Source organism: Chlorocebus sabaeus, chromosome 8, assembly GCF_047675955.1.
Source record: "Chlorocebus sabaeus isolate Y175 chromosome 8, mChlSab1.0.hap1, whole genome shotgun sequence".
NCBI lineage: Eukaryota > Metazoa > Chordata > Mammalia > Primates > Cercopithecidae > Chlorocebus > Chlorocebus sabaeus.
The window spans coordinates 103,631,080-103,648,623 of record NC_132911.1 but is presented as its reverse complement, the minus strand read 5'-3'; the positions used below and the strand labels follow the sequence as shown (position 1 = coordinate 103,648,623).

The 17,544-nt window shown below is 41.1% G+C and overlaps 1 protein-coding gene across 1 annotated transcript; it reads left to right on the top strand.

Annotated features, from left to right (window-relative positions):
- The first annotated feature begins 2,116 nt into the window (after window positions 1-2,116).
- On the top strand, window positions 2,117-17,423 carry COX6C (cytochrome c oxidase subunit 6C). The gene is made up of 4 exons (XM_008001189.3): window positions 2,117-2,233; window positions 3,814-3,958; window positions 8,052-8,180; window positions 17,313-17,423. The coding sequence occupies exons 2-3, from the start codon at window positions 3,845-3,847 to the stop codon at window positions 8,163-8,165; spliced, it is 228 nt and encodes a 75-aa protein (XP_007999380.1). The 5' UTR covers window positions 2,117-2,233; window positions 3,814-3,844; the 3' UTR covers window positions 8,166-8,180; window positions 17,313-17,423.
- Window positions 17,424-17,544: the final 121 nt, after the last annotated feature.

The window sequence follows — 17,544 nt, the reverse complement described above, 5'->3', positions numbered from 1 at the left end:
TTGCTTGGCTACTCTTGGGTCGCCTGCTCAACTGGAATAATGTTTTTTCTTTTTCTTTTTAGAGCCAGAGTCTCACTCTGGCTGGCTGGAGTGCAATGGTGCAGTCATAGCTCACTACAGCCTGCAACTCTTGGGCTCAAGTGATCCTCCAGCCTCAGCCTCCTGAGTAGCTGGGACTATGGGCATACACCACACTATGCCCGGCTAAGTTTTAACATTTTTATGGAGATGGTAGTCTCACTATGTCACCCAGGTTGGTCTCCAACACCTGGGCTCAAGTAATCTGCCTGCCTTGGCCTCCCAAAGTGCTGGGATTACAGGCGTGAGCCACCACACCCAGTCTGGAATAAGATTTGACTATTGTAGAATCACATGGCTAGCAGTGATGAAGGATTGATTACTGGAAAGACAATTAAGCACTGCTACTAAAAGGAAGGTGGAAGGAATGCAGGACAGGCAAAAGTACACAGGGAGGAATGCATATTCAGAAGGCCTGTTTGTCAAGCACTGTATAGGTTGAGCACCCTTAATCTGAAAATCCGAAGTCCAAAATGCTCCAAAATTCAAAACTTTTGAGCAGTGATGTGGTGCTCAAGGAAATACTCGGTGGAGCATTTCGGATTTCAGATTTTCCTATTGGGATGCTCAACTGGCATGTATTCTGCAAATACTAAAAAATCTGAAAACATCCAAAATCTGAAACACTTCTGGTCTCAAACATTTCAGATAAGGGATACTCAAGCTGCATATACATTATCCCATTTAATTTACATCACAACCCAACAAAATGGGTACTATTTTTACAGGAGAAAGCAGACTTAGAAAGATTAAGAAATTTGCCAGCTACAAGTTGATGAGCTGGGTCTCAAATCCAGGTCTGTTCGGTTCTAGGACAGAACCTATATGTAACATGTCTCTCTTCACCCCTACCACTCAGGTTTTATTCATGTGTCACCCTCAGTCATTCACTATGGTTCACTGGATAGCTAGGGAAGCACAGAACAAACACTCAGTATTTCACTCAGTTCAGGCTCTGTGCCCTGAGTGTGCCTGTCTTTGCCATCTTCTCCCAGCCAATGTTGTCTCTCCAATTTCTCCAGTTTTCCAGCCTTTCCATTAGACTGAAACTCAGGTCTGCTTCCATCTCTTCCACGTCTTGTCTGAAGCTTTCCCTGACGGTTTCACATACACTAATCCGTGTGAACTCTGAAGTTCACCACTTCTTCTTTGGGCCAATGGTGGGGTGGGGAAGGAAAGAGAGAAGAAACAAATTACTCTTTGGACAAATTCCATGCAAAGATTTTCAGCTGGGTAGACCCTTGCTTGATAAGAGGCCTGAAAAACGTTGGTAAAGTCCAAACCTACTTCTGAGTCTCAATTAGTACCTTTCTTCGTGGCTGAAAGGTTTCACCTCCAGAGTGTTTGTTAATAGGTTGAGGACAAAGACTCCCTGACCAGAATGAGCCTCCTCTGTCCTCTTGTTTAGCAGAATCTGGCACGTAGTAGGTACTCAGTGTATTGACTCAATATCATGCATCTGTTGTGTCCCAGTTATCTTCCACAGGGCTTGATGGGGGTGACTTAAATAATTCAGGTTATTTCAATAAAAACAGCTCGGCATCATTAAGGCACAAGAGCCTCACCCTTCTACACCGCTTTCCACGAACTTCCAGTTGCCTTCCTTCAAAACCCTTGTGCTTTCTCAAGAACCCCACACAAATACCGCCCCTCTATCAAAACGTCCTCAGCTTTGCCAGGTAGAGAATTGCTTCTGCAGTAGCTGGGCCACGTCTCTGTGGTAGTGCCCACTTCATGGGATCGGTATTAATCTGTTTATCTTTCTCATCTTCTGGACTCTGAGCTCCTAGAAGTCGGCTTTTCCACCTTTTACCCAAGCCAAACGGTTATTCGCATACAGTTGGTTATAATTAAAATGTCGGTTTGTGCACATAGTTTGGGACTCTGTGTATGAGTACGACTAATACCTTCAATTTACTAAGAAGATAAAGAGGTCGATAAATGAGGAGGTCAAGCCCATTTTGCAAGGTCACACAGGAAAGAAGCAGATCACGAAAATGAACTTCGGCTGTCACCTGCGGTGGGCGCGCTAGAGGTCTTTTGAACTCCTTCGGCTACCGTCGCCAGGTTCTCTCGGTGCACTGTTATTCCGCGCCTGCGCGCGGCTGGAGTGCCGTCCATTTTTCCTTTAGTTGGGAAGGACGTTGGTATTGCGGTAAGTGTGGTCGGTTTTGCATCTCCACCCCGACACTTCGGGTTGTCACAACAGCAGCCTCCCGCTTTCTCTCTGCCTCGGATTTAGTCGTGATTCTGTGTGTCGGCCGTGGTGAAGCTTCGGGCCTCTCTTCCGCATCTACCCCCTCACGCTTCCGCTGCGGCCTCAGGAGGGCGGCGGGTGGACCACAGGGACCGGGTGGGTTGCGACGGCCCCACCGAAGCCGGGTGGGCTGCGGGACCCTCGAGGACCCAGCGGGTTCGGAGTGAGCCGACCCGGGGCCGGTACCCGCTGCGGTTTTTCCCAGCCATCGTGACCTTGGTGAGGTCATTTGACCTATTTGGCCCTGGTGTTTCTCCCGTGAAAAAAGAGGTGGTGGTTTCTTCTGCAGCTGGTCGTGAGGCGCAAGGGTCAGTGTAGGCGAAGCAGCTGGCAGCGTCGCTCGCTGTGTGGCAGCGTTTTAAATTAGAGCTGGGAAGCTGGAGGAGGGTCACCGTGCCTGCCGCAGGAGGGAAAGGATGGGCTTCCTGCAACCTCCGTCGCCCCACGGCTTCCCATCCTACCCCCGGCCGCGTTAGCTGAAGGCCTGCAGGGACGCAAGGGTCTTTGGGTCCCCGGGTGAGGCTGGGCAAAGGAGTAGTTAGGGAATTTGGGCCCTCATGGCAATTGCCGCGTTCCCGTCCAAGTTTTAATGGTATATCGTGTGACCTAGGAAAACACCTGCCTCATGATCTGACAGGGTTGTCGCGAAGATTTAACGAGTGGACAGAAAATTTTTAGAAGAGTAAATGTTCCATGAATGGGTTTGCCATCGTTAATCACAATGTGGAGCCAGTGCTTATTTTTCTTGTTGGGAAAGATTTTTGTTGCCTTTGCTCGCCCATTACTAGTGTGCCGCAGTTAGTCGCCTTTATTTACGGTAGTCGCTCAGTGTATGGGGGCTGGGGGAGGGAGAGGTGAAACAGGCTAAGCCAAGAGACAGCTTAGGCTTTGTGAGAGGAATCCATCCACTGTCGTGCTGTGATTCTCTAGGTAGTAAAATGTACTGTGCATGAGAATTCTTTTGATATGTTATTTTCTTCAGAGTTTTTCTTTTATTATTTTACCCGAGAAAGGAAAAAAAGCTCAGTAGGGAGAGCTACATGAGGTATGCAGGGCCCAGAGACCTGAGTATTGGACTTCAGTCCCGTCCCTCACCCATGTCTCAACCCAAATATTATTCCTGGATTTGTGACACAAATGACAGCGTTTAGTCAGTCAGTAGTTTATGTTATTTAAGTGTAAATTCTTGATGAACAATTTAGGAATTGCCTCTAATTTTTTCTTAACCCACTTGTAGGCTGGAATCCCAGCACTTTGGGAAGACGAGGTAGGGTGATCACTTGAGGGCAGGAGTTTTTAAGACCAGCTTGGGGAACATAGCTAGACCCTGTTTCTGCCAAAAAAGAAAAACATTTCATTTGTACCTGCTGCTAATCGGAGTTTATATTCAGGACAACTCCAATGCTTCCAGGTGGCCATTCTCAAGTTTATGGCTTAAATAAACTCTGTACTTAATCATATTTTCTGAATCTCTTAAGGTTGGCATACGTATCAAGGACAGTAACTACCATGGCACCTGAAGTTTTGCCAAAACCTCAGATGCGTGGCCTTCTGGCCAGGCGTCTGCGATTTCATATGGTTACAGCATTCGTGCTATCCCTGGGAGTTGCAGCTTTGTATAAGGTATGTATGTTTTTTACTTTGTGCCAGAGGTCATAAAGTATGTGTTTTTGGTTGAAAAATCTTTTAAAGAAATCCCCCTTGTAATGTGTTTCCTTCTAACCCTTTCTGCACTCACTTCAGTGTGACAGGAACTATAGCTTGTCCTCCATCTTTAAATGAAACCTGTTAGTTTGCTGGAATGCCATAACAAAGAACCATAGACTGGGTGCCTTAAATTTGCTCGCAGTTCAGGAGGCTGGAAATCTGTTGGCAGGGTTGATATCTTCTGAGGCCTCTGTTGGCTTGTAGATGGCTCCCTTCTTTGTCTTCACAGGGTCCTCTGTGGGCATATATCTGTGGCTGAACTTCATTTCCTTTTCCTTTCCTTCCTTCCTTTCCTTTTTCTGCCCTTCTTTTCATTTTTTTTCCTTCTTTCCTTTTTCTTTCTTTCTTTGAGACAGGGTCTTACTCTGTCACCCGGTACCTGGGACTGCAGGTACACACCACCACAACTGGCTAATTTTTATATTTTTTATAGAGATGAGGTTTCAGAGTTGGTCACGTTGTCCAGGCTGGTCTTGAACTCCTGGACTCAAGGGATCCACCTGCCTTGGCCTCCTAAAGTGCTGGGATTACAGTCGTGAGCCACCACACCTGGCTTGCTGAATTTCTTAAAAGAATTTCAGTCAAATTGGATTAGGGCCCACCCTAAATGGCCTCATTTTAACTTAGTTATCTTGTTAAAGCCCTTATTTCCAAAAACGTTTAGATTCTGAGGTACTGAGCGTTAGGACTTAAACACATGAATTTTGGTCAAACACAATTCAACCCATTACAGAAGCTAGTATGCAGAGGAGCTCTGCCCCTCTATCCATGGGGGATTGGTTCAGGAGCCCTGATGATACTTTAATTCATCTCTAGAGTACTTATAATGCCTAATGCAATATAAATGCTATGTCAGTAGTTTATACTGTATTTTTAATTTTGTAGCATTTTTTATTTTTTTCCTCAAATGTTTTCAGTCCTTGGTTGGCTGAATCCATGAGTGTGGAACGTGCAGGAATGGTCAGCTGATTATGGTTCTGTTTGACACTTTGAGTAATTGTCACAGAATTGCATTTTAACACTCTGCCTAATGTGGATTTTGTTATGCCCTTTATTTTTAATCAAAGGCTGCATATTTACAACTTTTCCATAAAAATGCTTTTGATAATATGTTTATTATTCTTGTCATAATACCCCATGAAAGAATTCAGAGCTTTGCTTTTAAACTCTGTACTTAATTTTTGTTTAGTGTTTATATTCTTTACTGGGCTGTGAGCCTCATTAAGGCAGGTACCATGTCTCTTGTTTACTGTGGCACTCTATTGCTGGGTGCTGGACACACAAATAGGTTATTAAAAGGACCTGTTGAATTAGAGGCAGTGTATAAAATTCAGTACGGTGTTAGGTAATGTAGAGTTCCCAGTGCTTTGGAGGACACAAAAGGCGTGTATCTAAATCTCTATTCTTAAAGAACTTAGAGTCAAGTTGGGGAGGTAAAAAAAAAAAATTAGAAGACATTGCAAGATAGAACATAACTGAAAGAATGGTTTTGGGGGACGTTGTGGGTCACAGTTATTGTGGGTCATAGCTATTTGATAGAGGAGGTGGAATCTGAGCCTTGCAAGTAAGGGAGAGGGACTGGGTCTGGTGGCTCATGCCTGTAATCCTGGTACTTTGGGAGGCCGAGGTGGGCGGATTGCTTGAGCTCACGAGTTCAAGACCAGCCTGGGCGATATGGAAGAACTACGTCTCTACTAAAATACAAAAATTAGCTGGGCATTTCTTTTCCTTTTTTTTTTTTTTTTTTGAGACGGAGTCTTGCTCTGTTGCCCAGGCTGGAGTGCAGTGGCACGAACTCGGCTCACTGCAAGCTCCGCCTCCTGGGTTCACGCCATTCTCCTGCCTCAGCCTCCCGAGTAGCTGGGACTACAGGTGCCCACCATCATGCCCAGCTAATTTTTTTTGTATTTTTTAGTAAAGATGGGGTTTCACCGTGTTAGTCAGGATGGTCTCGATCTCCTGACCTCGTGATCCACCCGTCTCGGCCTCCCAAAGTGCTGGGATTACAGGCGTGAGCCACGGCACCCAGCCGCATTTCTTCTAAAATTACAAAAATACATGATATGCCTGTGGCCTTAGCTACTCGGGAGATTGAGGTGAGAGGTTGGCTTGAGCCTGGGAAGCAGAGGTGTCAGCCAAGATTGGGAGGCGAGGCCAGGTGCAGTGGCTCACGCCAGTTATCCCAGCACTTTGGGAGGCAGAGGCGGGCAGATCACCTGAGGTCAGGAGTTTGAGACTAGCCTGGCCAACACGGTGAAACCCCATCTCTAGTAAAAATACAAAAAAATTAGCTGGGCGTAGTGGCGGGCACCTGTAATCCCAGCTGCTTGGGAGGCTGAGGCAGGAGAATTGCTTGAACCCAGGAGGTGGAGGTTACAGTGAGCCGAGTTCGTACCATTGCACTCCAGCCTGGGCAACAAGAGCAAGACTCTGTCTCAAAAAAAGCAAAAAACAAAAAAAATGGGGAGGCGGAGGTTGCAGTGAGCGGAGATCGCACCACTGCACTCCAGGCTGGGTGATAGAGCCAGACTGTCTCAAAAAAAAAAATTAGGGAGAACTGGGAGAGCAAAGAGGAGATGGAACACTGAGAAAGCAGTAAGTGGACCTATGCTTTGGTACTCTTTGGAGAGACAAGCACAAAAAATCTTTTGGTGCTTGAGATTCCTGCTGCCTGGCCTATATAGTGGGCATGAAGTAAACGTTTGTAGAAGCGATGGATGTGATGCAGAGTTTTTGCTCCTTAGTTTAGCTAAATTTGGGTTCTTGTGTCACAACCAGGAGAAATTAGGCACATGGACACACTGAAGGGTGAGGAGGGCTGAATTTATTGGGTGAAAAGGAACAAATAAAACAGACTCGGCAAAGTGAGGGGGTGTCCTGCTAACAGGCCCCCACCTCACAGATTGAATACCAGGCCACCACACAGGAGCTGAAAAGACTAGGGTTCTTCCCACTGCAAAAGGTGCAACTTCTCCTGGCTCCACCCTATTTACCCCCAGTGTGCCTGTGGCCATTAGTCAGAAAGAATCAGTCCTGAAAGGGCAGGCAAATGTGCAGTTCTCCCTCAGTGTCGTGGGATCTGGGTCCAACAGTCAGCCTTCAGGCTGTTTTTCCAGGACCTTTGGCTGTCTCCTGTCTGTCAGATGGATGATTAAATGAAGTAGGGAGAGTCCAAATTAACCGTATGTGTAATGATGGCCCCCAGCACTTGCGCTTCTGCCTCTTTTTATTTTATTTTTTTCAAGACAGAGTCTTGCTCTGTCACCCAAGCTAGAGTGCAGTGTCACGATCTCGGCTCACTGAACCCTCCGAGGCCTCCCGGGTTCAAGCAGTTCTCCTGCCTCTGCCTCCTAAGTAGCTGGGATTACAACTGCCCACCACCATGCCCGGCTAATTTTTGTATTTTTAGTAGAGATGGAGTTTCATCATGTTGGCCAGGCTGGTCTCCAACTCCTCACCTCGTGATTCGTCCCCCTCGGCCTCCCAAAGTGCTGGGAGTATAGGCATGAACCACCACACCCGGCCTCTGCCTCTTGATTTATTACTGGGAAGAAATTGGTAATTCAAGTAGAAGTGAAGTAGTAAAACTGGTCAGGTAAAGGATTCTTACTACATTACTCCATCAGGTAGCATGATTTTTGTGTATTTCTGCAGAGGGAGACCCCATGTTTAAAAAAAAAATAATAGTAAAATCACTTAAACTTTCCATATTTTGTCTTGGATCTTCATTTGTTCTTTCTCTGTTGAACCCTGCCCGCCCTTTGTGTACGGAAACCTCAAACAAAACAAAATAGACACCTTATTCCCCCATTCTTTTCTTTGCAAGTGTAGCTATTTCTTACACTTTGTCTTCCTTTTTTATCTGTCACCACCTCCACCCCTTAGAAAATGTAGGGTTTAAATTAAAGGGTGAACACAAACATGTGTGCTACCTTGTCTTTAGATATTATAATCTGAAATCTAATTTCCAGTAATCTGAAAAATAAACTAATGGATGGTTGCTTTTTAGGTTGGTGTGGCTGATAAAAGAAAGAAGGCATACGCAGATTTCTACAGAAACTATGATGCCATGAAAGATTTTGAGGAGATGAGGAAGGCTGGTATCTTTCAGAGTGTAAAGTAATCTTGGAATATAAAGGTAATATGGTTATTTGAAGTTACTTAAAAATTTTTCTAATTGTGGTAAAATGCAAATACAGATGACTGTCCGTGACTTACAATGTTTGGACTGAAGATTTTTTGACTTTACGATGGTGTGGAAGTGATACACATTTGGTAGAAACCATACTTTGGATTTTGATCTTTGTCCACATGAGCAGTAAGTGGCACAATACTTTTGTGATGTGGGGGAGCAGCAATGACCACATCTCCCAGTCAGACACATAATCACAAAGGTAAACAACGGATGCTGTACTCGGTAGTGTTGTGTGAGATACTCAGTGTTTTGTTATAAGCTAGGCTTTGTGTTAGATGATTTTCTGCAACTGTAGGCTAACATAAGTGTTCTGAGCACATTTAAGATAGGGAAGGCTAAGCTATGATGTAGGTTAGGTGTATTAAATGCATTTTCAACTTAAGATATTTTAAACTTATGATGGTTTTATCAGAATGTAACCTGATGGTAAGTTAAGGAGCATCTGTAATATAAAATTTGCCATCTTAACCATTTTTAATTGTACAGTTTAGTAGTGTTAAGTTCATTCACATTGTGCAACCAGTCTCCAGAATTCTTCATCTTATGGAATTGAAACTATATCCATTAAGCAACCCATTCACACCTCCACTTAGACCCTGGCAGCCACTGTGTTACTTTCTAAGAATTTGGCTACCCCAGGCATCTCCTAAGTAGAATCATATGGTATTTGTTTTCTTGTGACTGGCTTATTTCACTTAGTGTAATGTACTCAAGGTTCATCCATGTTACAGAATGTGTCAAAGTTTCCTTTCGTTTTAAAGCTGAATGATCTATTTTAGTTGTGTCACATTGTTATGCATTCATCCATCAGTAGACGCTTGGGTTGCTTCCAGTTTTTGATTGTTGCGAGTGATACTGTGAACCTAGGCATACAAATATTCCTTCAAGGCCTTGCTTTCAGTTCTTTTGGGATATATTCAAAAGTGGAATTGCTGGAATCATAGGATTTTTAATCTCTTAAGAAACTGCCATACCGTTTTCCATAGTGGCTGCACCATTTTACACTCTTTCCATCCTCCCCAACACTTTTTTTTAACAGAATCTCCTTCTGTCAGCCAGGCTGTAGTGCAATCATGGCTCACTGCAGCCTCAGCCTCCCAGGCTCAAGGGATCTTCCTGCCTCAGCCTCCCAAGAAGCTGGCACTGTAGGCATGTGCCACCATACCTGGCTAACTTCTGTATTTGTAGTAGAGACAGGGTTTCACTGTATTACCTGGGCTGGGCTTGAATTCCTGGGCTCAGGTGATCCATCCACCTTGGCCTCCCAAAGTGTTGGGATTACAGGCGTGAGTCACTGTGCCTGGCATAATTTTGGTATTTTTGATAGTAGCCATCCTAATAGTTACGAGGTGTTATCACATTGTTGTTTTGATTTGCATTTTCCTGATTATTTGTGATGTTAAGCATCTTTTCATGTGCTTATATGCCATTTGTATGTTATCTTTGGAGAAGTTTATTCAGTTCCGCTCATTTTCAAATTTGGTTTTTTGTTTACTGGTTAAGTTGTGGTTCTGTATATATTCTGGATATTAACCCCTTATTAGATATGATCTGTAAATATTTTCTCCCATTTCATAGGTTGCCTTTTCACTCTGTTGTGTCCCTTGATACACAGAAATTTTGATGTCGAATTTATTTTTACTTTTGTTTTATGTGCTTTTAGTGTCATATTCAGTAAGTCATTGCCAAATCCAGTGTCATGAAGTCTTTTTTATGTGTTCTTCTACGAGTTTTATAGTTTTAGCTCTTATCTTTAGATCTTTGATTCACTTGAATTTTTGTCTAGGGTGTAAAGAGCCAACTGTATTCTTTTACATGTGGTATCCAGTTTTCCCAAAATCGTTTGTTAAGATTGTCCTCTTCCATGGAATGGTCTTGGTACCTTGGTGAAATCATTTGACTCTAAATGTGAGAGTTTATTTCTGGGCTGTCTATTTCATTAGTCTGTATGTCTGTCTTCAGGTCAGTACTACACTGTTTTGATTACACTAGTCTGTTTAAGATATGTTTCAAGACCCCTCCAGTGATTCTTGAAACCACAGATAGTACCAAATCCTGTATATATTATGTTGTTTTTCCTATACATACCTACCTATGATGACATTTAACTCATAAATTAGGCATAGTAAGAGATTAGCAACAATAACAAAATAGAACAATGATAGTGTGTAGTAATATAAGGTGAATGTGATTTCTCAATATCTTGTTGTACCGTCCTCACCTGTTTTTGAACTGCAGTTGACTGTGGGTAACTGAAGTGGTAGAAGGTTAAACCACAAATAAGGGATGACTGCTACACTGTAGCTTTGTAGTATGCTTTAAAATCAGTAAGTGTGAGTCCTTCAGCTTTGTTCTTTTTTTCCCCCTGCCCCGAGAGTGTTCTAGCTATTTGGGGTTTCTTAAGAGTGTGAATTTTAGGATGGATTTTTCTATTTCTGTAAAAAATGCCATTGGGATTTTGATAGGGATTGCATTAAATCTGTAGATTACTTTTGGTAGTATGGACATCTTAATACTATTAAGTATTCCAATCCATGAACATGGGATGTCTTTCTTCTTCTTTGTATCTTTAATTTCTTTTAGCAGTATTTTGCATCTTTAATTTGTTTTATTGTTGCTAATCTCTTACTATGCCTAATTTATGAGTTAAACTTTATTATAGGTGTGTGTGTATATAGGAAAAAACATAGCTATGTAGGGTTTGGTACCATCCCTAGTTTCAGGAATTCACTGGAGGTGTCTTGAAACATACCACCCTGGATAAAAGGAGACTACTGTAATCAAAACAGTGTGTCCAAGGACACACATTTCTTTCCATATTTTTCCTTTATTTTACAGTGACGTGTTTCAGTTTCCTTCTTATTTCCGTTTGTTTTGTGTATATTCTGTATTTTCTTTGTGTATATTCTGTATTTACTGTGGGGATTGCATGATTGAGATTTGCTAGTTTTTTTTTTTTAGCAGTGTACAGGTATATATCTTTCATCTAGGTCAGTGTTTAAGTCTTTCATATTCCTGGTTAAATACATTCCTAAGTATTATTTTTGTGCTATTATAAATAGAATTATTTTCTTAATTTCCTTTTTTAGGGATTCCTTTATTTCCTTCTTGTTGGTGTATAGAAAGAGCTGATTTTTGTATCCTCCAACTTAGCAGAATTCATTTATTTTGATTTATTCTGACACTTCTGTGTGAGAAATCTTTAGGGTTTGCTGGAGGTAAGATTATGTGATCTGTAAACAGATAGTTTTACTTATTCCTTTCCTTTTTGGATGCTGCATATTCCTTCTTGCCTTACTGCTCTGGCTAGGACTTCTAGTACTACATTGAATAGAAGTGGCAAGAGTGGGCATCCTTGTCTGGCTCTAGGTCTTAGAGGAAAAGCTTTCACGTTTTCTGTGTTCAGTATATTAGTTTGTCCTTTTTGGCCATGGTTGGGTTGAAGTACATTGCTTCTGTTGATAGTTTTGATCATGAAAGGATGTTGAATTTTGTCAAATACTTTTTCTGCATTTTTTTGAGATGTGTTTTTTATCCTTCATTCTGTCAGTGTGGTATGTCACAAAATGTGTTGAACTGTCCTTGCATTCTAGGGATAAATTCTACTTAATCATGGTGTATGATTCTTTTAATGCACTGTGAAATCTGGTTTGCTAGTGGTTTGTTGAGGATTTTTTGCATCTGTGTTCAAGGATTTGGCCTATAGTTTTCTTGTGTGTTTGTCTTTGGTATCAAGATAATGCTGGCCTTATAGAATGAATGTGGAAATGTTCACTTTTTCTCACTGTTTTTGGAAAAACTTGAGGAGGATTGGTGCTGGTTTCACAGAGGTCTGGGCATGGTGGCTCATGCCTATAATCCCAGCCCTTTGGGAGGCTGAGAAAGGAGGATCACTATAGCCCAGAAGTTAAAGATCAGCCTGTGCAACATGGCAAGACCCCGTCTCTACCAAACAAACAAACAAACAAAAATAAATATATATATATATATATTTTTTAATTAGCTGGGTGTGGTGGTACATGCCTGTAGTCTCAGCTATTTGGGAGGCTGAGGCAGGAGGTTCACTCGAGCATGGGAGTTTAAGGCTGCAGTAAGCTATGATCACAGCAGTGTACTCCGTCCTGGATAACAAAATATGAGACCCTGTCTCAAAAAAAGTTTGGTAGGATTCACCATGTGGTCTTGGACTCTTCTTTGTTGAAGTTTTTGGCTACTGACTAAAAATTCTTACTAGTTATAGATGTTCAGATTACTTTTTTCCTGATCCAGTCTTGGTTAGGATTTCTAGGGTGGGTGTGGTAGCTCATAAAGCCTCTAATCCCAGCACTTTGGGAGGCCAAAGCAGGTGAATTGCTTGAGCCCAGGAGTTTGAAACCAGCCTGGGCAGCATGGTGAAACCCCGTCTCTACAAAAAAAAAAAAAATACAAAAAATAATGTGTGTGATGGCGCATGCCTGCAGTCCCAGCTACCTGGGAGCATCACCGGAGCCTGGGAGGTCAAGGCTGCAGTGAGCAGTGATTGCACCATTGCACTCCAGCCTAGGTATCAGAGGGAGATGCTGTCCCCACCCCCCGCAAAATTTTCTTTTTTGAGTTGTGTATTTCTATTTCTTCTAGGTCATCCCGTTTGTTTACATGTAATTGTTCATAGCATTCTCACTCCTTTTAGATCTGTACAATCAGTTGTAATGTTCCCTCTGTTATTTGGTGGTTCTCTTTTTTATTAGTCTGACTAAAGGTTTGTCGATTTGATCTTTTCAAAGAACTGACTGTTGGCTTTGATTTTTCTCTATTGTAGTCTATTTTGTTTATCTCTAATATTATTTACCTCAGATACATTTGGATTTGATTCCTCTTTTTCTAGTTCTTAGGTTGATATAGTTTTTCTTTTAAAATTTCCTTGTCATTTATTTTTGTTGATTGTTAGTCTGTTTAACTGAAACACATTTGTGGATTTTCCTCTTTTCCGTTGGCTTTTGATTTCTAGTTTCATGCCATTGTGATCAGAAAAGATACTTTGTATGATTTCCAGTCTTTTAAAATTTAAGACTTATTTTGTGACCTAAAATATGGTTTGTCTTGGAGAATGTTCCATGTGCTCTTGGGAAAAATGTGTATTCTGTTGTTAGATGGAGTGTTTTGTTAAGTCCAGTTGATCAAGTCCTGTGTTTTCTTATTAATCCTTCTGTCTAGTTGTTCTGTCAGTTATTGAAAGTGGGATATTGAAGTCCTTTACTGCTATTGTAGAGCTGTCTGCTTCTCCCTTCAATTCTGTCAGTGTTTGCTTCATATATTTAGAGCTCTGATGTTTGGTGCATATGTATTTATAATTGCTAGATCTAGAATTAATCTTTTTAAATTATAGAATGTTCTTGTTTGTCTCTTGTAACATTTTAGACTTGGTCTATTTTGTCCCATTTAGTGTAGCTACCCCTGTTCTCTTGGTTACTGTATGTGTGGTACACCTTTTTCCACCCTTTCACTTTCAGCTTACATCTACAGTGAGTCTTACATCTTGTGTGTCCTTACATCTACAGTGAGTCTTGTAGACAGCATATAATTGGATCCAGGTTTTTAATCCATTCTGTCGTTGTCTTTTGGTTGGGGAGTTTAATCCATTTACATTTAAGGTTATTACTGATAAAAACACAGTATTGCCATTTTGTTTTCTGTATGTCTTACAGCTTCTTTGTCCCTCATTTCTTTCCTCATTCTTTTATAGTGACATGTTTCAGTCTTTCCTTTTGTATTCAGTATTTTCTTTGTGGTTACCATGGGAATTACGTGAAATATGCTAAAGTTATAATGATTTATTTTAAACTTATAACAACTTCAATTGCATGTAAAAACTCAACTCCTTTACACCACCCACCCTCTTCTCCTGTGTTACCGGTATCACACATTATGTGTTTATATATTATGTATCCATTAACATGGACCTATAGTTCTTATGCTTTTGTCTTTTAAATCCTATAAAAGAATTAAAAGTGAATTTACAGACCAATTTTTTTTTTTTTTTTAAAAAGAGATGGAGTCTCACTCTGTCACCCAGGCTGGAATGTAGTGGTGCAATCTCGGCTCACTGCAACTGCCACCTCGTGGGTTCAAGCAATTCTCATGCCTCAGCCTCCCAAGTAGCTTGAATTACAGATGCGCCCCACTGTGCCCAGCTAATTTTTATATTTTTAGTAGAGATGGGATTTCACCGTGTTGGCCAGACTGGTCTTGAACTCCTGACCGCAAGTGATTTGCCTGCCTGGACCTCCCAAAGTGCTGGGATAACAGGCAGGAGCCACTGTACCTGGCACAAACCAAATTTTAATACAAGTTTCTGTATTCTTTGCCAGATAACTTTATATTTTCACATGACTTTGAGTTACTGACTGGTGTCCTTTTTGTTTCAACTTGAAGGATTCCCTTTAGCATTTCTGTAAGGCAAATCTAATGATAAAACTCCTTTGACTTTTTTATCTGGGAATTTCTCCTTCATTTTTGAAGGACTGTTTTGTGGGATGTATTATTCTCAGTTGACAGGTGTTTTGTTTGGTTTTTTAAGCTCTCTGCCCTTTTTCTATATTGGTCTGCTTGGTGTAGTCAGATGTCTTAAGCTAGTTACTTTTTTTTTTTTCTCTTCCAGACTTTTAAAAATTTAATTTTATAGAGATGGGGTCTCACCATGTTGCCTAGGCTAGTCTTGAACTCCTAGGCTCAGGTGATCCTACCACCTTGGCCTCCCAAAGTTTTGGGATTACAGGCATGAGCCACCATGTCTGGCCTGCTCTTCAGACTTGATAACTTCAAATGATCTGTCTTCAAGTTTCCTGATTCTTTCCTCTGCCTGAGTCTGCTGTTAAATCCCTCTAGTGATTCCTACCCCTTCTCCCCCCATTCAGTTACTATATTTTTCACCTCCAGAGTATGTTTGGTTTTTAGAAATCATTTTCTCTTTGTTTATATTCTCACTTGCTTATATAATGTTTATCTAATTTTGCTTAGTTGTCCACATTCTCCTTTAGCTCATTGAGCATTTTTTAGATAGTTTTTCTTAATGTTTTTTAGAGTAAGTCAGCAGCTTCTGTTTCTTCAGGGTTGGTTTGTGGAGATTTGTTTCTTTCAATCGTTCATGTTTCCGTATTTCTTTATGTGCCTTGTGATCTTTTGTGAAATTCAGGCATTTGCAAAACCAGCTACCTCTCCCTGTGCAGACTGGCTCCATGCATGGAAAGGCCTTCACTGATTAGCGCACCATAAAGGCTTGGTGTCCTCTCAACTTTTTCTGGGGATGCCATCTTCCCTGGGCCTTTGCATATGCATTAGTTTTAGTTTCCTCCTATACACAGCTGCCTTTAGTTTTTCTTAGTTTTCCTGAGTTTGCCTCCAGCTTCCTCTTGGAGTCTTAGCTGTTCTGTTGTAGTCTTTTGCCTCTGCTCTCTTGCCCACAGGTTTCTGTAGGTCTGTGTTCCCCTGCAGCTCACTCATGCCATGGTACCCATTATTGCTTTCAGCTCTTTCCAACCTCCTGTCCAAACTATGCCATTGTTCCCATTAGCACTCTGATTCAGGAAAGACAGAAAGCAGTCCCTTGGGCAGCTCCATACAAACCAGAACATTGCAGGCCAGTTTCATTCTTTATGTCCTAAGGGAAGAGACAGGGTAGTTTTCTTCTGACTGTATTGCACTGAGGAGGGCGTTTGGCAAGAGTGAGCAAAAATGCCATTTCCTGCTACTTTGAGTGTGACTTTTTCTTGGTTAGGTGGTTCCTTTGGTTGCTGCTCAACTGTTTTCTAGAGTTCTTACAAAGCTAAACTTTTTTAAATTTTTGGTCCATATATTTATTCATTATTTTTTGTGGAGGTTTGGGGACCTGGAGCTTCACAGTCTATCTTGCTGACATGAAACTACTTTTTATGTTTAAAATCATTTTTATAGGTTATACTATTAATTGCTAGATTGGCATTATGAATGTTACACTTTTAGAAGTCACTTTTTAAAAAAAAAAGTATTTGGGACACTATAGTTTGTTAGGTGGGTGTCCACGAGTGACTAGCTGCCTTTCCATAGGTCTGGTTTGGTCTGTTGTATTCACAAGGTCCTTATGCATCATGGACAGTGTGAATTAAAGTTCTATATCTAGAAAAGGACAGACTGCTGTGCTGATGAAAAGTCATCTAAATTGATTTGATAGCATGTATGAAGTACCTGATGAGACTTCCTACTCTGGAATCTTATGTGTATATTTAACAAAAAAGAACAATGTAAAGTCTCTTTTTGACACTTTAGTCTGGGTTTATGCCTTGTAAATGAGTTTGCTGTGACACAGAGAATGTGAAACTGCTATTCTGGCAGTATTCCTAAATAAGCATTTCAGTTGCACTATATATATGGGGGTTACATCCCCATAAACCTTATATGTTGAGAATATCATAAGTCAAAAATGCATGTAAGACCCCAGAAAATCCATTAGAAAGTCAAAAAATTGTAAGTCAAACCATCATAAGTTGGGTATCGTGTATTAAGGAAAAAAGATCAAGAAAATACTAATGGTTGTTTATAATCTTAACATACTTGCTTTAACTTTGAAATTTTCAAAATTTACAGGGAGCATGCGTTTTATAATCAGAAGATATTAATAGGCTAAATTTGTTAGATTTTTACCATTTTTAAGATTATGTTTAAAAACCTATATGAGAGAACATTTGGAGACAGGAACAAAAATATGGCTTGGAACAGAAACAATATGTGGCTAAATAAGGGGGAATGGCGGTGGGGTGGGGGTAGTGGTGGGCGTAGAATTGAGGAGAAGGAAAAAAGCAGAATTTGTTCAATGCACACAAGCAATGACAGTAAGGTGTGGTATGCCCAAAATGGAAAAGAGGCTATTCAGAGTGGTCAGGGAGCTTAAAGGAGAGTGAAACTTGGAGTCCAGGTAGCCTGAACTGTGCTTTTTCTGTGGCTAAGAGTGAGTGATCAAGGTGTGAAGTCTACTAGTAGGAATAGACCTCAATTGATCCTCAAAGATGGTGAGTATTGAGAGAGTGTTTATCACTAACTTAGCCTTTGTGTTTCTCTTCACAGAATTTCTTCAGGTTGAATTACCTAGAAGTTTGTCACTGACTCCTGAACTATGACACATGAATATGTGGGCTAAGAAATAGTTCCTCTTGATAAATAAACAATTAACAAATACTTTGGACAGTAAGTCTTTCTTAGTTTTTAATGATAATGCAGGTCACTTAATAGCATCAGAATTGGTTTGGGATTTAACTGTTTATGAAGCTAATTTGATTTCCATGTTATTTAAAATTTC